At 46.3% G+C, this 23,411-nt stretch overlaps 1 protein-coding gene across 4 annotated transcripts in view; it reads left to right on the plus strand.

The window, feature by feature from the left end:
- CCDC83 (coiled-coil domain containing 83) overlaps nucleotides 1-23,411 on the plus strand; it is a 51,816-nt gene that overhangs the window by 22,557 nt on the left and 5,848 nt on the right. For 2 of the 4 annotated variants that reach the window (XM_038387677.2, XM_038387680.2), the window contains exons 3-7: nucleotides 4,296-4,380; nucleotides 6,503-6,671; nucleotides 8,448-8,615; nucleotides 19,585-19,676; nucleotides 21,614-21,682. In XM_038387677.2, coding sequence (XP_038243605.1) covers nucleotides 4,296-4,380; nucleotides 6,503-6,671; nucleotides 8,448-8,615; nucleotides 19,585-19,676; nucleotides 21,614-21,682 — 583 coding nt within the window. Of the gene's footprint in view, nucleotides 1-3,122; nucleotides 3,331-4,295; nucleotides 4,381-6,502; nucleotides 6,672-8,447; nucleotides 8,616-19,584; nucleotides 19,677-21,613; nucleotides 21,683-23,411 lie in introns of those variants that run through there. The other 2 variants (XM_043504129.1, XM_038387682.2) reach the window with 2 other exon arrangements.

Consider the following 23,411-nt stretch of genomic DNA (forward strand, 5'->3'; position numbering starts at 1 on the left):
AAGCCTCACTGTAGTCACAGATGTGTCATCCCTAGGTTAGGGAGCTCATACCAGGTCCCTGCAGACTCAGGGTCTCTGGCCATCTCGAGATCTAAAGACTCTCATAAATGTCAGCGAGTTAAGAATGGTGCATCTAGGCTGCTTGGTCTTCCTCTTCCACATAGTAGGAAAGAATTTATTAATTTAAAGAGACAATTCAACAACCATGTTTTACATAAACAAGCAGGGAAGGGCATGTTCGACTCAGCTGTGCCAGGAGGCAGTTTGTCTCTGGGTTTTTTGTACAACTAAGTTCATCTCAGGGCTGTTTCCCTTTCAGGAAAACAGAACATGTTAGCAGATCTGCTGAGCAGGTCCTTTGCTGATTGCCACGACTGATCGCTATATCCAGGTCCATCTTCCAGCTCTAGGGGACTCCCCAAGTGGACCTGTTTGCAGCAAGAGCCAACAGAAAATGCTCTCAGTTCTGTTCATGGGAAGGGATCGGTCCAGGCTTACTGATAGCTGCTTTTCTTTTATCTTGGAAGAATTTCCTCCTGTACACCTTCCCTTTGATTTCTTTACTTCATGCACTGGCACAGCTTCGTCAACACTGGTACTCAACCTTTCTAACCTTGTCAGTTGAGCCTCCGCTGTCTCTCCCCTTGGATCAAGACTTAATTTCCCAGCATCGTGAGCACCTGCTCCATCCCAGCTTCTGAGCTCTCCATCTGACTGCGTGGATGCTTCATAGCTGACACCCTTTGAAAGGTCTGGCTTGAAGGACCTTCAGAAAGTGCTTCTGAATAGCAGAAAACCCCAAACTAGGAACACTTATCTGGCTAAGCGGAAGTGCTTTTCTATTTGGTCTCGTTGGAAAGGTGTATCTCCAGAGTGGGTACTCCTGAACCTTGTACTGGATTATCTTCTAGATTTAAAACAGACTTTGGCTATTAGCTTTATAATAGTGCATCTGGCAGCTATTTCAGCCTTCCGTGTCTCAGTGGATAGTAGATCTCTTTCCTCCAACCCCACGGTCACCTAGTTCCTAACAAGCTTAGTCAGATTGTACCCACACATACAAGATCCCTCCTTGGGATCTGAACTTAGTCCTAGCAAAGTTGATGGGACCAGCCTTTGTATTCCTTGCAACTTGCTTTCTCCTTTACCTCTCTATAAAGATAATATTTCTTGTGGCAGTTACCTCTGCCAGAAGGCTGGACGAGTTGAGAGCCCTAGTTTCAGAGTCCATCTCTTCCCTCATCCAAAATTTCCCCGAAAGTAGTCTCTGATTTTCATGTTAACCAGGCAGTCTATCTGCTGACATTCTTCCAAAACCCCATATGCACAGGGATGAGGAAAAACTTCATTCATTGGATGTATGTTTAGTTTTCTACCTAGGGTATTGTCCTTTAGATCCTCCACACAGTTCATTGTGATTGCAGATAGAGCTAAGAGCCTACCAGTTTCCATGCAGAGACTCCCATCCTATATCTCTTTGTGCATTTGTTTGTTACCAACTGGCTAATATAACCCCACCAGCTAGAGCAGGGGTCTGCAACCTTTCAGAAGTTGTGTGCCGAGTCTTCATTTATTCACATTTAATTTTGCGTGCCAGTAATATATTTTAACGTTTTTTAGAAGGTCTCTCTCTATAAGTCTATAGCCTGGGGTTCCGTTCACCTAGGCTGGCAGCAGGCTGAGCGGGATCTGCGGCCAGGACCCTGGCTGGCAAGGGGCCGGCAGCTAGAACCCCAGACTGGCGGTGTGCTGAGCGGGGCCGGCGGCCGGGACCCCAGAACAGCAGTGGGCTCAGCCCGCTGCCAGTCAGCCCGCTGCCGGTCTGAAGTTCTGTCTGCCGGCTGCTGCCAGCCAGGGTCCCGGTTGCTGGCCCCACTCAGCCCACTGCCCGTCTGGGATCCCTGCCCTGCCCACATAGAATAGGTACCTACCTTCTCTCTGGTTCTAGACCATTCTCTTCCTCTCTCTCTGCAATGAGCTGAGGGTGGGAGTGCACTGAGCACAGGGTTGGGGGTGAAGGAGCAGGCGGGAGGTTGGGGTGCTGGCCAGGAGCTAGAATGAGGGAGAGGTTGGGGCTGGAGGCTTGGGTGTGGAGTGCTTACTTGGGCAGCTCCCATTTGGTGCGAGGGGTGCAGGTGGGAATGTGGGGGGTCGTGGTGCAGGAGCTCCTGTTTGGTGCTCAGGGTGGGGGTGGGAATGTGGGGCGTGCAAGAGTCAGGGCATGGGGTGTGAGGGGATTGGGTATGTGTGAGGTGTGCAGGAGTCAGGGCAGAAGGCTGGGGGTGTGTGAGGAGGGTGCAGGAGTCAGGGCAGAGGGCTGGGGGTGTGTGAGGAGGATGCAGGAGTCAGGGCTGGGGGCATGTGAGGGGGGAGCAGGAGTCAGGGCATGGGGTGTGGGGGGGCTGGGTATGTGTGGGGGTGCTGGAGTCAGGGCTGGGGTCGTGGGGGGTTGCAGGGGTCAGTGCAGGAGGCTGAGGTGTGTGAGGAGGATGCAGGGGTCAGGGCAGAGGGCTGGGTTTGGGGGGGGATGCAGGGGTCAGGGCAGAGGGCTGGGAGTGTGGGCTAGGGTTGTGGGCTAAGGTTGTGGGGGTACTTCCAGCCCCCTTCCCAGAGCGGCTCAGGCAGGGGGCTGGAGGGGATATGCCCTGATTCTACCCCCTTTCCCCAAGACCCCGTCCCCACCGCTTCTCCGCCTCCTCCCCGGACCAGCGAGCGCACTGCAGCTCCACTTCTCCCCCTCCCTCGCAAGGGCCATCAGCTGATTGGTGGCAGGGAGGGAGAGGAGGAGGAGCAGAAACCCAGCATGCTGGGGGAAGAGGCAGGGGAGGGAGGGAGCTTGCCTGCCCTGCCTCAGTAGCCGGCGAGACCAAGCTTCTCATTATGCCATTTCCTATCATACCAGAGAGTTCCCAGTTTCAGACAGGTTGTCTTATCATCACGGTTCAGTTAGACTCCCGGCCCACCTTCATGTGAGTTTGCTTGTGAGTCGCCTACAGTGGAATGGACATGTGCAATCACTCGAAGAAGAAAAAAATGTGACCTACCTTTCTGTAACTGTTGTTCTTTGAAATGTGTTGCACATGTCCATTCCACAGCCCACCTGCCTTTCCTCTTTCGGAGTCTGTCTGGTCGGAAGAAACTGAGGGGGTTTCGGCAGCCCCGCCCGCCTATACCAGGATGCAAGGGTGTGTGTGGCACTAGAGGGAGCTCAAGCCACCCTGACTGGTATTGCTGAGGGAAAAAAATCTCTGACAATTGTGCCATGTGCACACCTACTGTGGAATGGACATGTGCAACACATCTTGAAGAACCACAGTTACAAAAAGATAGGTAACTGTGTTTTTTTTTTGGCACCTTAGAGACTAACAAATTTATTAGAGCATAAGCTTTCGTGAGCTACAGCTCACTTCATCGGATGCATTTAGCTCACGAAAGCTTATGCTCTAATAAATTTGTTAGTCTCTAAGGTGCCACAAGTACTCCTTTTCTTTTTGCGAATACAGACTAACACGGCTGCTACTCTGAAACCTGTTTTTTTTTTATTTAGCACTCAGTGGCCACATGCTAATCTCTGCTGCACAAATTGTGACAGGGCTGGTGAGAACAGCAAGCTTGCTGTGTACTCTCCATAGCCTCCTGTCCCCCAAACATCAAGGAAGCCCTTCCACACAGTTGGGGAAACAGCCTTTCTGCATGATCACAGCAGGTCTGACAAAATGTCTGCCCAGAATTTTACTGCAGACCAAACCATTACATAATTCCCTCTTTTGCAGTTACAAGTTGTGTGTGTATGTGGACATGCATATGTTTGCGTGTTTCAGTGCAGCCCACCAGCAGGGAATGCATAGTTTGTAAGGTGTTCAGGAAGCCGAATCCCCAGCTGTTTCTGCAGGGAGCAAACTCCAGCCCTTACCAGGACAACTTAGAAGAATCTGTGAATAGACACCCATGGAGTTTCCCACCTCCCACTCAAAATTCTGCATTGAAGAGGGATTGGCCTATTAGGGAGACAGCATGATCCTGGGAATAGGGCAGCTGACAGAGTCAAGAGACCTGGGTCCTACTCTTGACTATGTCATTGGCTTACTGTGTGATGCTGGGGAAGTCACTTAACTGTTCTGTGGCCCAGTAATATGGGAATAACCATGCTTACCCACCTTAGCAAAGCAATTTGAGATCTACAGGCAAAAAGCACTAACTAGTATTTGTATCTAACTTACTTTAAAATAACTACTCACTCCCTCTTTCTTCTGTAGCTGTGTTATGACTCTTCATACATGCTTCTTTCTCCTCAGAATTCAGATAAAAGAAGAGGCAATTAATCAGATTCTGTTCGAACTAAAGCAACTGAAAGAAAAGAACAAAAAATATCATGAAAGAGTAAGTAAACCTGCATCTCTCTAGTATATTTTAGCTAGTAAAGCTAAATCATTTGTCATGGTAAACTACATACACTTATTGTAACTACAGTATTTGTAGCAATTAATATTTTGCAAAGCCTATTTTGAAAACAAGGTTAGTGAATCACTTTAAGGAGGTATCATTTTGTCATTCTAAATTATATGTAACAAAATGGAGTTCTGCTCTAAAAATAACTGTAAAAATGGTTTGCATGGGTATAATGATTTGGAACTTAGTAAACAATTCTGTGGCTCTTGCACAAAAAGAAGTAGAATCCAACTTCCTCTCTATTACTCATGCTGGCTGTGCAGGTTTAAGAGGAATAAAAATCAGTATGATCTTATTTTTGTCATTTAAGTGAGCACATAATGGCTCTGAATACTGATCTGTTGAATAAGAAGGTGCCATTTTTATAATCACTTCTGGTGTAGTGGAGTTGCACAAATGAAAATGAGGGATTAGTTTGGCCTGCAGAATCTCATATATAGTGAAAAATGAGGAAAAGAGCCCAGCTTAACTCTCCAGGCTGAATTTGCAATGTTGCCAGATAGAGAAATAACTTACTTGTAAATTAACCACATTGACTCAAAGAAACAAAGAAAAATGGAACCCAGGGTGCTTATTTTATGTGGTCACTGTTCCAGAAGAATCACACTTCAAAGATAAATTTAGTACAAGGCCTAATTAGGTTGATATCAGAGCACAGTGAACTTTGGACTCCAGAAATATATATAATGTATTGATCAAGAAAAATTGTCTCTCTCAATTAAATGAAAGAGTTGGACCTTGGCAATCAAACAGTTTTGCAGACTAGGCTTCTTCCAGAAGGTGAAGTGGACAATAAGTCCCTATCCTCCCCTTGCCCTCTGTTTGTAGCACTTTACTAAGTGGTCGAGTGTGATTAGGCCACTGATTTTAAGTCTCCTCTTAAGAGAGCTGTAGCTTCTTGGGGCTGCTGTTTCCCAAATTCCTGCAGCATCTATTCTCTTCCAGCTGTGGACTGCTGACATCACTGGGAGCAGCTAATTTGGCTCTGCTCTCCACCGACAGCTTTAGTCTCTTGTGATTTTCCCCCTAGTTAGCAGCAAACTCATGGTCTCTCATGGGACTCCTTTCATTTTTTAGTTCTTAGAGGATATTTTAGAGTATGCTGCACTACCATTTGTTTCCTTTAGCCTATTTTTGGGCTCCCTCTTTTTTTCACCCCATTTCTCTGGTTAGTTGGGCATTGATCCTTTGAGAAGCCGAGTGTCTCTGATGCTTTCTGGCTGTGTATTTTATTGGATTCTCATTGTTATGTATTTGACTTGTATAGTACACCTCTACCCTGATATAACACTGTCCTCGGGAGCCAAAAAATCTTACCGCGTTATAGGTGAAACCGCATTATATCAAACTTGCTTTGATCCACCGGAGCACACAGGCCCTCCCCCCCCCCCCCCCGGAGCGCTGCTTTACTGCATTATATCCGAATTCATGTTATATCAGGTAGCGTTATATCGGGGTAGAGGCGTACTTAGATCTCTCATGGTGTAGCATTGGGAGCAAACTCACTAAATTGGTAGCTGCAGACTGTTTCCAACTGGAGTTTGGGCGACATGCCAGAGAGACATGGTGTAGTGATCTGGGTACAGACACAGGTACCAGAATACCCTGGAGTTCTAATTTTGACTGTGATGCTAATTTTCTTCTGTGGCTCTGAGCAAGTCATTTAACCTTTCACTGTCTCAGTTCACCATGTGTAAAACAAAGGTGATGGAACTTATGTGGTATGTTGTTAAAAGGAATGTTTGTATGGTGCCCAGAATTCTGCTGAATCTAAGCAAATAAGTCAGTAATAAGTATTATTGTTAAAATGCAACATGCAGCCTATATTCTCAGCAATGGGAATATTGAGCAGACTAACAGTAATTTGTCTTCCTTTTCCTGGTGGTAACAGGTTTGAGCTTAGTTAGAAATTTCTGGGACTTACAAAACACCTTCAGCTCTACTTTTTGCAAGGGACCATGTTGTCACAGATCCAAGTGATATTTCAATTTGTTACTCAGGAAGAGATTTTAAACCCCTTTTATTATGTATCTTACTCTTGTTCCTCTCGTAGAATGACTATCTGAAGGAAGAACAGTTGGGACACATCTGCAGTCTGCTAAGCAACTTGAAAACACAGGACAAAGAACTAGAGCAAAAGGAGGTTGTAACCAGGGATGATGTAGAGGCAGCAATGAGGGAGAAATGGCAGTATTTTAGGGACCAAGAAATACTTCTGAAAGGTGAGTAGTAAATTAGTTATGCAAGTGCTGTTTGCAGTTTTCCATAGTTAGGATTGAGTTGAATTTTGTACTAAAGCAGCATCACCTAATCCCAGTCTGGTGTCAGGCTAGTGTCTTCCTCAGTTTCCCCTCACTCAAGTTGCATCTCCCAACCTTCCAGTCTGGTTTGATTGCTACAGTGTTTTGGCCAGCAAAGTCAGTAAAGAAAAATTCCCTGAAGGGTATCCACATTGAAAAAAATACAACGTGGCCTTCCACCCTCAGTGTCAAACTGGGCACAGCCCCCTCCTTCCTGAGGACTTGTCTTTTCATCCGATTTCAGAACTCTTCAGCTTGCCCTCTGGAATCAGCTTTCCGCCCTTCCCTGGCTCTGCTCAGTCTCTTCCTTCAGACCAGGGCCATCCCTAGGGGGGAGCGGGGCCGGGGACATAGGCGCTGAGTTTCTAATCTGCTGGAGGGTGCGCCCCCTGCCCTGGCACTTCCCTGCCTCTTCCCGCCCTGCCTCTTTCCTGCCCAGTTCTGCCTCCCTCCCACAAGCACACTGCACCCTCACTCCTCTCCCCTCCCTTCATCAGTGCCTCCTGAGGCCGCAAAACAGCTGATCTGCAGCAGGTGGTAGGTGCTGGAAGGGAAGGGGAGGCGCTAATCAGCGAGGCTCACTGGTGGGCAGGAGGCGCTGGGGGGAGGGAGAGGTTCTGAAAGAGGGGCTCCTCCTCGTCCTCCCTCCCTGCCGCTCACATCCCCATATGCCTCCTCACCCCACTTGTCTGCCCAACTCCCGCCTGGGGCCCCCTCAAATTGTGGAGCCTAGGGCAGTTGCCCGATTTGCCGTACGCAAGAGATGGCTCTACCTCGGACCCTCCTTTGGGGGGTTCGTTTGGGTCTCTTCCCACTCTCCACCAAGCATCAATTCCCAGCACTGGCTCTCCACAGTCCTCTGTCTTATCTCCACTACAGAAGGCCTGATTTAGCCTCATGACCTGCCTCTCATGTGACTTTGTTCATTTTCTCCACATGGCAAAGTGAGTGAAGTGTGTTACTGGTGGGACTGGACCCCTCATCTTCACTTAAGGGCCAGTCACCATGTGACACAGAGATTCAACTTATTGGTTACAAAGAAAGAATACAGTTTTTCCTCCCCAAAATTACAGCACTTACTCTTTGAGTACAGAATGATTTGTCCAGGAATTTACAAATAAATCAGTAAGTTAGTTTATTGGTTTGAGATATAATTAATTTTAAATGATTCCTGTAAGAAATTAGACACCCTGTATTGGTCCTTTTATGTCTCGAGTTATAATGGAATAATACAGACTCTTCAAATTTTCCATGTAGTTAAAACTCATTGAAATGTTGTGCACTGACTACATGTAGAGATTGTTTTTAAGATTAGTAGCCATTTATTGCTGTTATGCTTCACAGCTGAAAGTTTCTTTTTCCTCAGAGGCTGAGGAATAATGTTCTACTACAGAAATTCCCAGCACTGCCCTCTTTTGAACTGGCTGCCATTTCCTATTGTTCTTAGTAGGACTGGTGCCCTCAGTTAAAATGGTCTTTTTCAAAATGGCCATGGTCACCTATTGACCAAGCTGCCCTCAGGGAAAATGGTGGCCCCTGAGAATATAGAGGGCCAGGATTTTGTAATAAATTGTAGGATATGAGATTTCCTCCTCCACTCCCATTGAAAGCTCCCTAACTGAAAAAAATTGATACAAAATTGATACAAAAAAATGACAGAAAAAAGGACTCACCCTTCTGGTTTTGTTATTTTAATAGAGCTACGCTCCAAGATAAATGAAGTTGAGCATAAACTAGTGGTAAAACAGGCTGAGAAGGATTACTGGTTAGAGTACAAAAATGTGGGGAGTGGAGAACATGCCAAACAGATCAAGCTCCTAGAAAATGATATCCACGGACTCAAAGATGACCTTGAGCAAATGACAGGTCAGTTATGGCAAGGTCAATACAAGTACATATAGTGCATAAATAAGCTATAGTTTTCATTTGTAGATAGTTATTTGTGCTCAGACTAATTACATCCATTTAAGATAAAATATTTAAACCTATATACCTGTATGTAGGCAACTAAATAAAAGCAACTTACTTTTCAGAGGTGCTCCACTGAAGTCCAGGGAGCATTGCAGGTGTGCAATACCTTTGAAAATCAGGCTGCTTTTATATAGGTGATAGATTATGGAGCCTAATTTTAGGTACCTTAGTTTGAAAGTGTTGGTTTGTGCTACTGTGCTGAGTGCTTCTCATCGTGTACCATGCTTCACAGGTTTCCATTTGAAAGCTCCTTTAACACAGGAGAAATTTTAGACCATTTCTGCGATTGGTGAAATTCAGACCTAGTATAATCAGGTGCCAATGGAGCTTCACCTGATTACGCAAGAACTGAATTTAGACTACTGGTAACCAAGTCCTGTATCTGCGGCTTTGCAAAATCCCCAACATGAATATGTGCAAATTCAAGGTTTCAGAGTAGCAGCCATGTTAGTCTGTATTCACAAAAAGAAAAGGAGTACTTGTGGCACCTTAGAGAATAACAAATTTATTTGAGCATAAGCTTTCGTGAGCTCATGAAAGCTTATGCTCCAATAAATTTGTTAGTTTCTAAGGTGCCACAAGTACTCTTTTTCTTTCTGCAAATTCAAGGCATAGTTTAAGTTCTGATGGAGCATATGTAAGAGCTTAGATATGATGTGTGCTCTATAAAACCATTATATAGATTCATTTGTATAGCGGACTTTTAAATAATATGCCAGTTATTTAGGTGTTATGTAACTATTATTTTAAAAAAAAAGTCCTGATTTTTTCCCCGTGTAACACTCTTAGTATTCATTACCACAGCCAAGTAGCTGGTAGTGACAGGCAGCCACACCACTGTGAGAATGGTCCCCATGCAGTCGGTGCCAACCATTGCCAAGCATCAAGTGCTGCAGATAAGAACCATTCAGTTATTCTCTTTGTCTTTCCCAGGGTAATTGTTCTGAAAACATACTTTATCTTGATGAAGATCTGAACTGTTTTTCCTATTGCAATTTGCCTGTCAGTTAGTATTTTAAGTAACTACCAAGGTATTTTGTACTTTGTCTTTTCCCTGTTTTAAATCAGTTCAAAATGTTATTGCACCAAGATGTAAAGCAGAAAAAAGAATGAACATTTATATAGATTCATAGATCTTTAAGGCCAGAAGAGACCATTATGATAATCTAGTCTCTTTCATACAGTGATTTTTGCATCTAATCCAATAATGTGTTTGAACTAAAGCATATTTTTGAAAGATTTACTATTATTTATATTGCTGTAGCATTGAGGAGCCCCAGTCATGCGCCTGGACCCCATTTTGCTGGGCGCCGTACAAACGCAGAACACAAAGACAGTCCCTACCCATAGGAGCTTACAGTCAAAAGATAAGATAAGAGACAAAAGATGGTGGTTCTTTGAGTGACTTCACATGTCCATTCCACTTCAGATGTGTCTACGCCCAATGCGCAGTTGTCAGAGATTTTTACTTCAATTGTACCCATCAAGTTGGCACATGTGCCCTTGCGCTGCTGGACCATGGCAGAAATGGCAGAGCTGCCCTCAGCATTCCTCAGTTCGTTCTTATTGCCTGTGATGGTGGTTGGAGCATTCACCATGCTACTACAAGCTTTCCCTTGTTTCTAGTGTTGTATATAGTTGGTACTTGATTAACAGATAAATAGTTTTAGTGTTAGGATAGTTTAATAGTAGCTTTCCTTTTATTGGGGTACTTTTTTTGTACTCTTAAGTTCCTGCCATTTGGGAACTAGTGACCCACACTCCAGGTGCCTAAAGTGTGTAGGAAAACCTCATGTCCAAGACAGGTACCAAATATGCAGGGACTTTAAGCCCCAAACTAAAAAAGGGTAGGAAAGTCAGACTAAAATACTTTCTGATGGAGGCAGCCCTATGCCCATCCTCAGAGCCTCCCTATTCACAGTGAGTACTGAGCACATCTGTTTTGGTTAGGAGTGCTGTCCCTGCCTTGGCAGAGTCTTGATGCCGATCTCCTTCTCCAGTACCAAAGAGGCACTGGAAGACAACACTGAAGGACTCAGTGACCAGAAGCACAGGGTCTTTGGCACCAAAGTCCAGCAAACATTCTGGGAAGGAGGATAGAGTGCACTCAAGGTCGAGGTGCTCCCTTGTGCAAACAGCTAAAAGAACTGAGCCAAAGGTATTATATTCCCTCACAGAAGTTTGAACACCTCCCCGTCCCCCTTTGTGGTCTCTGCTGTCAATGAGAGAGCGTGCCAGGGTCATCAAGCATCTACCCCAAAATCAAAGGATGGGACATTTGGGAGGAAATGTTATTCAACAGCGGGACTACAACTCCAGATTACAGGCATCCTCTAACTGATAATAGCTCGCTTTTCTCCAATCCTGTGGCAATATGATTTTTAAAGGGTTGAGCCAGGTTACATCCTTAGGTAGAGGATACACTTCCCCCCCTTGGGTCTTAAACCTGGTGCTAACAAAGCTAATAGGCCCTCCCTTTCAACCAATGGTTAAATGTTTTTGGTGGCAATCACCACAGCCAGGAGAGTGGGTGAATTATGAGCTCTAGTGTCTGACCTTCTGTATAGTCTCCTATAAGGACAAGATATGTATGCCCTCATCTGAAATTTCTCATCAAAGGGGTGTCTCACTTTTACATCAATCAATCTATTTACTGATTTTTCTTCCTGAAGCCTTGTGCTTATAAGGATGAGGAGAGACTTCATACATTAGATGTTAGGAGAGGTAAATATTAGGTATAGTTTGACTTCTGTATTTGCGGGAGGGGGAGCTTCCATCAGGCCAATGGGGCTGCACATGAGCAGGGGCACCCTTTCAGATTTGGGGGGCAACTTTAACCATGATTCCAGGGACTAATTAGGCACCTGAAAACTCTAGATTTCTTGCAGATAACAACTTAGAAAGTAACTGACAGGAGCACTGTATCTAATTCCTATAAAAATAAATAAATAAATATTAGACCCACGCAGCTCTAATACTAACATGTTCTGACATCTTACGGCAAGTCACTTAAGGGACACTGGTTTGGTTTAGACTTCTTAATGGTTTGTGTGGTGCCTAGCACAATGGGGACTCCTACTGATTAAGGTCTTTGGGCACTACTGTAACATTACTCAGCTGTTGAGATGCCCACTGGTAGTAGCTGAAGGGACTTGCGTGGTGGGTGGGATGTCAGGTCGATTTCTGTTGCCCGGCAGTACAGCCTTCATGCCCACAAGCTCAGCACCAGCTGGCACAATTTGCAGCACAGCATGGACACACATCTGTCCTTGGAGCTGCAATTGCTAGTGGACATGATAACTCTGGATCAGAAGATCTGTCCCCAGTCTCTTCCCAGGGAGAGATGAGGGTGTTCCCTGCTTCTCTGATGGCAAAAGCATCCACTTAGAAGCTCTTAGCCCCTCACCCTCCTTGCCCCAGGGACTGTTCCCCCCCCCGAGATGCTTCCCCCACACTCACTGCCCCCATCCTCAGGGCACAGCCCTATGCCCTCACCTCTCCCTTTCCCTGGAGATTGATTCGCCTTTCCCACCCCACTCCCCCTCCCCGCCAGGCTCCAACCCACCACCACTGAGGCCCCTGTGCTCCCCCAAGCACTCCCACCATGGGGCATCCTATACTCTCTCCTCCCACCGTGACTGACTCCTTCCTTGCCTGTCCCACCCCCATAGGCTCTGTTCGCTGCCCCTCTACTATTGGTTAGGATTGTCATGCTGTATAGTCTCAGCTGCTGATTGGTGGAGGCAGGTGAGGGGGCGGGGTGGGTTAGCTAGCACAGAACAGGAAACTGATTGGGAAACTCCCAGCTTCAGTGTGGGGAGCAAATTCTGTGCCTGGATGAGGTTTGCAGTTTGTGGGGGCAACACCACCCCTACCTCCACCCAAATATGCCCATGAGTGTTAGCCTGTTATTTGGACGGGACTAAACCATTTAGATCACTGTCACAATTGTTCGTGGCAATTGCAGAGAGGATGAAGGGTCTTCTGGTCTTTTCTCAAAGGATCCCCTCTTGGATATGTTTGTGCTATTATATGGCCAGTGTAACTCCACCAAATAGTGTGCTAGCTCATTCAACCAGATCTCATGCATTTGTGTAGCCTTTCTGGCCCAGGTGCCCAGTCTGGACATTTGTAGAGCTGCAATTTGGTCTTCAGTGCATACCTTTGCCTCTCATTATGCTACCTCTCAACACTCTAGGGATGATGCCAACTTTGATGTGTGGTCTTTCCATTGTTATTCTGATAGACTGTGATCCAACCTCCATACCGAGGTACTTGTGAGTCACCTGAATGGAACATACATGTGCAATCAGTCGAAGAAAGAGAATTGGTTACTAACCAGTTCTGTAACTGCTACTCTTTGAGATGTGTTGTATGTGTCCATTTCACTACCCACCCTTCTTCCCCTCTACACTGGAATCGGTCCGGTAAGAAGGAACTGAGGGAAAAATCTCCGACAACAATGAACTAGGCACGCACACACCTGAAGTGGAATAGACATGTGCTACACATCTCGAAGAACAACAGTTAAAGAACAGGTTAGTAACTATTTCATATAGATAGATGGAAAGAATGAGACAATACTGGTCAGCATGATAGGCTATGGTCTCTGCACATCAGCAGCCTAACTGTTGAAGTACATGCAAGAGTCTATTTATGTAATTCAAATAGCATAACAGACATACTGCCTCCACTGGATATTGGAAGTACTATTCTGCTCAGGTTCTTTAAAATGACTCATAAAGAGATATGATGTGAAGTAAAGAAACTACAAGGATTAAGATAAAAGTAACTGCATAGATGTAATGAAGAATCACAGAAATGTAGGACTGGAAGGGACCTTGATAGGTCATCTAGTCCAGTCCCCTGCACTGAGGCAGAACAAAGTATTATCTAGGCCATCCCCTGACAGATGACTGTCTAACCTATTCTTAAAATGTCTTCAATGACAGATATTGTACAACCTCCCTAGGTAATTGTTCTAGTGCTTAACTACCCTTACAGTTAGGATATTTTTCCTAATGTCTAACCTAAATCTCTCTTGCTGCAATTTAAACTCATTACTTCTTGTCCTATCCTCAGAGATATCCTTTATCACCCTCCTCTTTATAACAACCTTTTACATACTTGAAGACTGTTATCATGTCTTCTCTCAGCCTTCTCTTCTCCAGACTAAACAAACCCAATTTTTACAAAAAGAAAAGGAGTACTTGTGGCACCTTAGAGACTAACAAATTTATTAGAGCATAAGCTTTCGTGAGCTACAGCTCACTTCATCGGATGCATGGCTGTAGCTCACGAAAGCTTATGCTCTAATAAATTTGTTAGTCTCTAAGGTGCCACAAGTACTCCTTTTCTTTTTGCGAATACAGACTAACACGGCTGCTACTCTGAAACCAATTTTTACAGTCTTTCCTCTTAGATCATACTTTCTAGATCTTTAGTCATTTTTGTTGCTCTCTTCTGAATTTTCATAGAATCACAGAATATCAGCGTTGGAAGGGACCTCAGGAGGTCATCTAGTCCAACCCCCTGCTCAAAGCAGGACCAATCCCCAACTAAATCATCCCAGCCAGGGCTTTGTCAAGCCTGATCTTAAAAACCTCAAAGCAAGGAGATTCCACCACCTCCCTAGGTAACGCATTCCAGTGCTTCACCACCCTCCTAGTGAAAATTATTTTCCTAATATCCAACCTAAACCTCCCCCACTGCAACTTGAGACCATTACTCCTTATTCTGTCATCTGCTACCACTGAGAACAGTCTAGATCCATCCTCTTTGGAACCTCCTTTCAGGTAGTTGAAAGCAGCTATCAAATCCACCCTCGTTCTTCTCTTCCGCAGACTAAACAATCCCAGTTCCCTCAGCCTCTCTTCGTAAGTCATGTGTTCCAGTCCCCTAATAATTTTTGTTGCCCTCCACTGAACACTTTCCAATTTTTTCATATCCTTCTTGTAGTGTGGGACCTAAAACTAGACACAGTACTCCAGATGGGGCCTCACCAGTGTTGAATAGAGGGAACGATCACATCCCTCGATCTGCTGGCAATGCCCCTACTTATACATCCCAAAATGGCTTTGGCCTTCTTGGCAACAAGGGCATACTGTTGACTCATATCCAGCTTCTCGTTCACTGTAACCCCTAGGTCCTTTTCTGCAGAACTGCTGCATTAGCCATTCGGTCCCTAGTCTGTAGCGGTGTATGGGATTCTTCCGTCCTAAGTGCAGGACTCTGCACATGTCCTTGTTGAACCTCATCAGATTTATTTTGGCCCAATCCTCTAATTGTCTAGGTCCCTCTGTATCCTATCCCTACCTTCCAGCGTATCTACCTCTCCTCCCAGTTTAGTGTCATCTGCAAACTTGCTGAAGGTGCAATCCACGCCATCCTCCAGACCATTAATGAAGATATTGAACAAAACCAGCCCCAGGACAGACCCTTGGGGCACTCCGCTTGATACCGGCTGCCAACTAGACATGGAGCCATTGATCGCTACCCGTTGAGCCCGACAATCTAGCCGGCTTTCTATCCACCTTATAGTCCATTCATCCAGCCCGTATTTCTTTAACTTGCTGGCAAGAATACTGTGGGAGACCGTGTCAAAAGCTTTGCTAAAGTCAAGGAACAAAACGTCCACTGCTTTCCCCTCATCCACAGAGCCTGTTATCTTCTCATAGAAGGCAATTAGATTAGTCAGGCATGACTTGGCCTTGGTGAATCCATGCTGACTGTTCCTGATCACTTTCCTCTCCTCTAAGTGCTTCAGAATTGATTCCTTGAGGACCTGCTCCATGATTTTTCCAGGGACTGAGGTGAGGCTGACTGGCCTGTAGTTCCGAGGATCCTCCTTTTTCCCTTTTTTAAAGATGGGCACTACATTAGCCTTTTTCCAGTCGTCCGGGACCTCCCCCGATTGCCATGAGTTTTCAGAGATAATGGCCAATGGCTCTGCAATCACATCCGCCAACTCCTTTAGTACTCTCGGATGCAGCACATCTGGCCCCATGGACTTGTACTCGTTCAGCTTTTCTAAATAGTCCCGAACCACTTCTTTCTCCACAGAGGGCTGGTCACCTCCTCCCCATGCTGTGCTGCCCAGTGCAGTAGCCTGGGAGCTGACCTTGTTCTTGAAGACAGAGGCAAAAAAAGCATTGAGTACATTTAGCTTTTTCCACATCCTCTGTCACTAGGTTGCCTTCCTCATTCAGTAAGGGGCCCACACTTTCCTTGACTTTCTTCTTCTTGCTAACATACCCGGAGAAACCCTTCTTGTTACTCTTAACATCTCTTGCTAGCTGCAACTCCAGGTGTGATTTGGCCTTCCTGATTTCACTCCTGCATGCCTGAGCAATATTTTTATACTCCTCCCTGATCATTTGTCCAATCTTCCACTTCTTGTAAGCTTCTTTTTTGTGTTTAAGATCAGTAAGGATTTCACTGTTAAGTCAAGCTGGTCGCCTGCCATATTTACTATTCTTTCTACACATGGGGATGGTTTGTCCCTGTAACCTCAATAAGGATTCTTTAAAAAACAGCCAGCTCTCCTGGACTCCTTTCCCCCTCATGTTGTTCTCCCAGGGGATCCTGCCCATCAGTTCCCTGAGGGAGTCAAAGTCAGCTTTTCTGAAGTCCAGGGTCTGTATTCTACTGCTCTCCTTTCTTCCTTGTGTCAGGATCCTGAACTCGACCATCTCGTGGTCACTGCCTCCCAGTTTCCCATCTACTTTTGCTTCCCCTACTAATTCTTCCCAGTTTGTGAGCAGCAGGTCAAGAAGAGCTCTGCCCGTAGTTTGTTCTTCCAGCACTTGCACCAGGAAATTGCCCCCTACACTTTCCAAAAACTTCCTGGATTGTCTGTGCACTGCTGTATTGCTTTCCCAGCAGATATCAGGGTAATTGAAGTCTCCCATGAGAACCAGGGTCTGCGATCTAGTAACTTCCGTTAGTTGCTGGAAGAAAGCCTCGTCCACCCCATCTCCCTGGTCCGGTGGTCTATAGCAGACTCCCACCACGACATCACCCTTGTTGCCCACACTTCTAAACTTAATCCAGAGACTCTCAGGTTTTTCTGCAGTTTCATACTGAAGCTCTGAGCAGTCGTACTGCTCTCTTATATACAATGCAACTCCCCCACCTTTTCTGCCCTGCCTGTCCTTCCTGAACAGCTTATATCCATCCATAACAATACTCCAGTCATGTGAGTTATCCCACCAAGTCTCTGTTATTCCAGTCACATCATAATTCCTTGACTGTGCCAGGACTTCCAGGTCTCCTTGCTTGTTTCCCAGGCTTCTTGCATTTGTGTATAGACACTTGAGATAACTCACTGATCATCCCTCTTTCTCCAGTTTGTCCTCCTCTTTCCCAAAGTGTGGTGCCCAGAACCAGACAAAATACTCCAGCTGAGGCCCTCACTGCTAGGTAGAGTGGAAAAATTACTTCTCCTGTCATGTGTACAACACTCCTGCTAATCCAACCCAGAATGATATTTGCTATTTTGCAACAATATTATATTGCTGACTCATATTTAGTTTGTGATCCATTATAACCCCCAAATCCTTTTCTGCAGTATTCCTTCTTTGGCAGTCATTTCCCATTTTTTATTTGTGCAATTGATTGTTCCTTCCTAAGTGTAGAACTTTACATTTGTCCTTCTTGAATTTCATCCTATTCATTTCAGACCATTTCTCCAGTTTGTCAAGATAATTTTTAATTCTAATCCTGTCCTCCAAAACACTTGGAACTCCTCCCATCTTGGTATCATCCGCAAATTGTATAAGTGTACTCTCTATGCCATTATCCAAATAATTTATGAAGATATTGACTAGAACCGGCCCCAGAACAGGTTCCTGCTGGACCCTACCTATATATGCCAGGGGTGGGAAAACTATGGCCCAGGGGTCACATCCAGCCCTTCAGACATTTTAATCCAGCCCTTGAACTCCTGCCAGGGTGCGGAGTCCGGGGCTTGCCCTGCTCTGGCAGTCCAGCCAGCGGCTTGCCCCTGTCCGCATGTGCTGTGGCTCTGTGTGGCTCCCGGAAGCAGCGGCATGTCCCCCCTCTGGCTCCTATGCATAGGGTCAGTCCAGGGGCTCTGTAGCTCCCATTGGCTAGGAGCCAATGGGAGCTGCAGGGGCGCCACCTGCGGATGGGGCAGCATGCCGAGCCGCCTGGCTGCACCTCCGTGTAGGAGCTGGAGGGGGGACATGCTGCTGCTTCCAGGAGCTGCTTGAGTTAAGTGCCTCCTGGGGCCTGCACCTCTGACCCCCTCCCTCACCCCAACTCCCTGCTCCGATTCCCCTCCTGCCCTCTGAACCTGGGCTGGAGCGCTGTCCTGCACCCCCAACCCATCATCCCCAGCCTCACCCCAAAGCCTGTACTCCCAGCCAGAGCCCTCACCCCCCGCGCCCCAGCCTGGAGCCCCCTCCCGCACCCTGAACTCCTCATTTCTGGTCCCACCCCAGAGCCCGCACCCCCAGCTGGAGCCATCAGCCTCTCCTGCACCCCAATCCCCAATTTCATGAGCATTCATGGCCTGCCATACAATTTCAATGCTCAGATATGGGGCCTCGGGCCAAAAAGTTTGCCCACCCCTGTGATATGCCCTTCCGGTTGATTGATACTATTGATAACTACTTACTGAGTTTGGTTTTCCAAACCGTTGTGTACTCATCTTACAGTAGGTTTGGTGGTTTTCTAAGGGGTCTGCGAAAGGTTGTCATTACCATAGAACATTGGTTTTCAACTGTGGTCCATGGGCCGCTGGGGGTCCACAGACTATGTCTAAGATTTCCAAAGGGGTTCACACCTCCATTCAAAATTTTTTGGGTGTTTTCAAATGAAAAAAGTTGAAAACCACTGGTCTAGGCTGTATTTCCCTAGTTTGCTTATGAGAAGATCATGAGAGAGAATATCAAAAGCCTTACTAAAGTTGATATATATCACATCTACTGCTCCCCACCCCCAGTATCCAGAATGTTTGTCAGCCTGTCAAAGAAGGATATTAGGTTGGTTTGACAGGATTTGTTCGAGACAAATCCATGTTGACTATCTCTTATCACCTTATTATCTTCTAGGATCTTACAAATTGATTGCTTGTTTATTTGCTCCATCATCTTTCCAAAGTTAAGATTTTGATAATGATTCCCCATTGACTATTATTTTTTGAGATTTGTCAGTTGGCTAGTTCTTAATCCATTGAACGTGTGCTCTATTAATACTGTATAGTGCCAATTTTTCATCAGAATGTCGAGCAATATGAAGTGAAAGCCTTACAAAAGTCTAAGACTATATCTACACTACAAGCTAAGGGTGTGATTCCCTTGCTTATGTACATATACTAATCCTTTCATTGATCTCGCGTGAGTATACACAGTGGAGGCATGGCTGAGCAGTTCCAAGTATGTACTCGCCATTTTCGGTTGGGTTTGCGCGCCTCTGGTGCTGTTTTCTGTGAGAACAGGACTACACTGAGCTATCACAAGTCTGTGTACATGAGCAGAGGAAGCACATTCATAGTGTGTATATATAGCCTATCTATAGAGGATATAAAATTGTACGAAGCACAGAACTTGGTGGTGATGGGAGCTTGGGCTAGCCACCTGGGTACATACTCTGACTCCCTCTCGGGTTTTTACTTGCATTGCTAACCCAGGGCCTCCATATCTACGCTATTCTGGTTACCCATGCTAGCTAGAGTATACCTAGCATGGTACACTTTCCTGTGCTACACTCACATCCTCACTGCAATATCAACATGCTCTAAAGAGATGCTGGCTGTGGAGTCCCATAGTAAGAGTCAGTTATCTCATCATCTGCAGAGGGAATCAGTGTGACCTAATGACTTCTGCTTTGCTTTTGAAAGAATATTATAGACATACTCTGGAAATGACAAAAGAAAAAATTGACAGATCGGTTGAGAAACAAATGGAAGAAAAGAAGGAATGGGCTACTGAGGTACTTTTTCTGCTTTTATACTGAGTGCTAATCGCATCTTGATTACAGGTTTCAGAGTAGCAGCCGTGTTAGTCTGTATTCGCAAAAAAGAAAAGGAGTACTTGTGGCACTACAGAGACTAACAAATTTATTTGAGCATAAACTTCTGTGAGCTACAGCTCACTTCATTGGATGCATTCCTTGATTACAAATACTCATTTTCTTCTTATTGATTTTAAACTGGATTTTAAAAAAAAGACTGACTTGGGCCTTCATTAGTGGAATGACAGGGTATCTTATGGGTTGGAACAGAATAAAATGAACTGTAAAATTTTGTTAACCAATATTGTAGTGCTTTTTATTTTAATGGATCTGTATGTCCATCAGTAGGATTCCACAATTCATTAGATCCCTTTGAAGATTAGAGGTTTAGCTTCACTGACTTCAGTTAAGTTTCAGAGTATCAGCCATGTTAGTCTGTATTCGCAAAAAGAAAAGGAGTACTTGTGGCACCTTAGAGACTAACAAATTTATTTGAGCATAAGCTTTTGTGAGCTACAGCTCACTTCATCGGATCACGAAAGCTTATGTTCAAATAAATTTGTTAGTCTCTAAGGTGCCACAAGTACTCCTTTTCTTTTTGTGACTTCAGTTAAGTTACTCCCATTTACAATGGTGTGAGAAGAGAATCAGACCCATGGATTGTAAACATGTGATGCTAAACAAAGGATTCCTGGTAGTTCATTTCTTACTTGAGTCAATAATGAAGACAAACCTCTGATCCTGCAATCAAATTCATTAGTACGGAAAGGAGCCCCAAAGGATCAGGCTACAACACTGAATTTTACATAGATAAGATTATGACTTCAGTGCAGGATAAATTAGAAATAGCAGATATGAAGGGAGGGAGAAAGTTCTTATTTAGGGAAACTGATATCAGAAATAATAACTGGTCACAAATTGCATTGGATTGGAACATCTGTGAGGAATAGCTGATTTGAGGGCTAACCCTCTTGCCTACCCCATGGCAGAGCACCTTCAAGCTCCCAAGAGAATGTTATAGGGCAGGGGTGGGCAAACTTTTTGGCCCGAGGGCCACATCGGGGTTGCAAAACTGTATGGAGGGCTAGGAAGGGAAGGCTGTGCCTCTGCAAACAGCCTGGCCCCCGCCCACTTCCTGCCCCCTGACTGCCCCCCTCAGAACCTCCGACCCATCCAACCTCACCTGCTTCTTGTCCCCTGACCGCCCCCTGTCTCCACGGGATCCCACCCCCTATCGACCCCCCACTGCTCCCTGTCCCCTATCCACACCCCCGCCCCCTGATAGGCCTCCTGGGACCCCCGACTCATCCAACTCCCCCACACTCCTTGTCCCCCGACCGCCCCTCCCAGGACCCCTGTCCCTAACTGCCCCTCCCAGGACTCTACCTCCTATCCAAACCCCCTTCTGCCTGTCCCTCCCGACCCCCTGGTATCCCACCCCCTCTCCAACCCCCCTGCTCCCTGTCTCCTGACCCCTTCCCCAAACCTCTGCCCCATCCAACCACCACCCCCCTGCCTCCTGACTTCCCCTCCGGGACCTCCTGCCCCTAATCCAAGCTCCTCTCTCCCCCGCCCCCTTACCATGCTCATCAGAGTGGCAGGACAGGCTTATTGGAAAGCCTGAGAGGTGGGTGGGTGCAAGCCGCGCTGCCCGCATGGCGGCATAACTACAGGGAAGGGGGGACAGCCTCCTGGTCAGGAGCTCGGGCCGGGCAGGATGGTCCCGCAGGCTGGATGTGGCCCGCGGGCCATAGTTTGCCTATCTCTGGTTTTGGGGAACCTTGCACAGTTTCTAGTTCCCTGTGTGGCTATTTCCTGCCTAGAACACTAACCTGCCCATTAGAAATGTTTTCCTCAAATATGTGCCATTGTCAAAGTTCTGTCTTCAGAGAAGATCTGAAATTCTGTTTTCTCAGAATGCCGTAAAGCACATTGACAAAACCAGTCACAGGGAGATTGAAGAAAATGAATGGCTGAAAGAAGAGGTAAAAGGAGTATCTGGTTTTTCACACTATGATAATTAGGGTTTGAATTTAGTGGTGGTCTGTAGTCATCACTTTGCTTCTTATCATAGGCCTCTAAGGACTTCAGCGAGAAGGGTGAGCAGGATGTTGTCCTAAGTAAGCCACAGTTGTGAGGGAAAGACTAGTTCTCTGTGACATCAAGACATGAAGATGCATATCCTGTCACAATTGGAGTGACAGCCAGAATCTTGGCTCTGCTAGTGACAACACCACTTCATACAATCAACTGTTTAATAAGTAGAAGTGTATGAGATTATCCAGTATGCAATTTTAGGGCTCAGTCCTTCAAACATTTATGGAACATAATTTAAATTTGTATAAAAAGCTTGATACTGCAATATTGCAATAAAATAGGCACTGGCTTCCTCTGGGCTCAGGGTGTGCTCAACCCCCAGGCCCTGCCCCCACCTGTCCCCTTCCTCCATATTCCCACCCCTCCCCACCTCTTACCCCCAGTTCCGTCCCCTCCTCTGAGCCTGCCCCGTCCCCGCTCCTCCTGCTTCCTCCCAGCGCCTCCCACATGCTGCGAAACAGCTGATTGCAGTGGGCAGGAGGTGCTGGGAGGAAGGAGTTGATCCGTGAGATGCTGGGGGGCCGGGGGAGCTGGCTGCAAGCTAAGCACCCACTAATGTTTTTCCCGGGGTGCTCCAGCCCTGGAGCACCCACAGAGTCAGTGTCTATGATTCCAAATGAGGTCTCATCAGTGCCTTAACATTTCCATGTTTCTAGTGGAAATACCTAGTCTGATGCATCCTAGTACTGCATTAGCCTTTTTCATGGCTGCATCACATTGATGGCTCATAGTTAAGGCTACGTTTTAGTCACATGTATTTTTAGTAAAAGTCATGGACAGATCATGAGCAGTAAACAAAAATTCACGGTCTGTAGTCTGTCCATGACTTTTACTATATACCCCTAACTAAAACTTGGGTGTGGGGGCCGCGGGTGCTACAGGAGTTGGCCTGGGACCCCCGCTGGGGGTTTTGGTGGGGCTGGCTCTCTACCTGGCTCCGCATGTCCCTGCAGTGCCTAGGAGGCAGAGGGGCCAGGGGGCTCCGCATGCTGTTCCCACCGCAAGCACCGGCTGTACAGCTCCCATTGGCCGGGAACTGCAGCCAATGGGAGCTGCGGTGATGGGGCCTGCGGGCATGGGCAGTGCTCGGAGCTGTCTGGCCCCTCCACCTAAGAGGAGCTACAGAGCCATGACTGTGGGAGCTGGGAAGTCTCCCCCCTGTAAGTGCTCCCCACCCCGAGGTATGTGCCCTCCCCACACTCCCAAACCCCTGCTGCTAGCCCCCTTCCACACACCCAAACTGCTGCTGCTGACCAGGGGCTGCCCAGCTTGGGCAGCCCATGATCCAGCACTGGCCACTGCAGAAGTCATGGAGGTCACGGAAAGTCACGGAATCTGTGACTTCCGTGACAGACTCACAGTCTTACTCATAGTCATACTGTGATTAACCAATACACCCAGGTCTTTCTCCTCTTGACCTTCTGTGTTGTCTAAGGCACAGAGGGAGGTAAAAAGAACAGGAATACTTGTGGCACCTTAGAGACTAACAAATTTATTAGAGCATAAGCTTTCGTGGGCTACAGCCCACTTCATTGGATGCATAGAATGGAACATATAGTAAGAAAATATATATATAATACATATAGAGAAGGTGGAAGTTGCCATACAAGCTGTAAG

Source organism: Dermochelys coriacea, chromosome 1, assembly GCF_009764565.3.
Source record: "Dermochelys coriacea isolate rDerCor1 chromosome 1, rDerCor1.pri.v4, whole genome shotgun sequence".
Classification (NCBI taxonomy): domain Eukaryota; kingdom Metazoa; phylum Chordata; order Testudines; family Dermochelyidae; genus Dermochelys; species Dermochelys coriacea.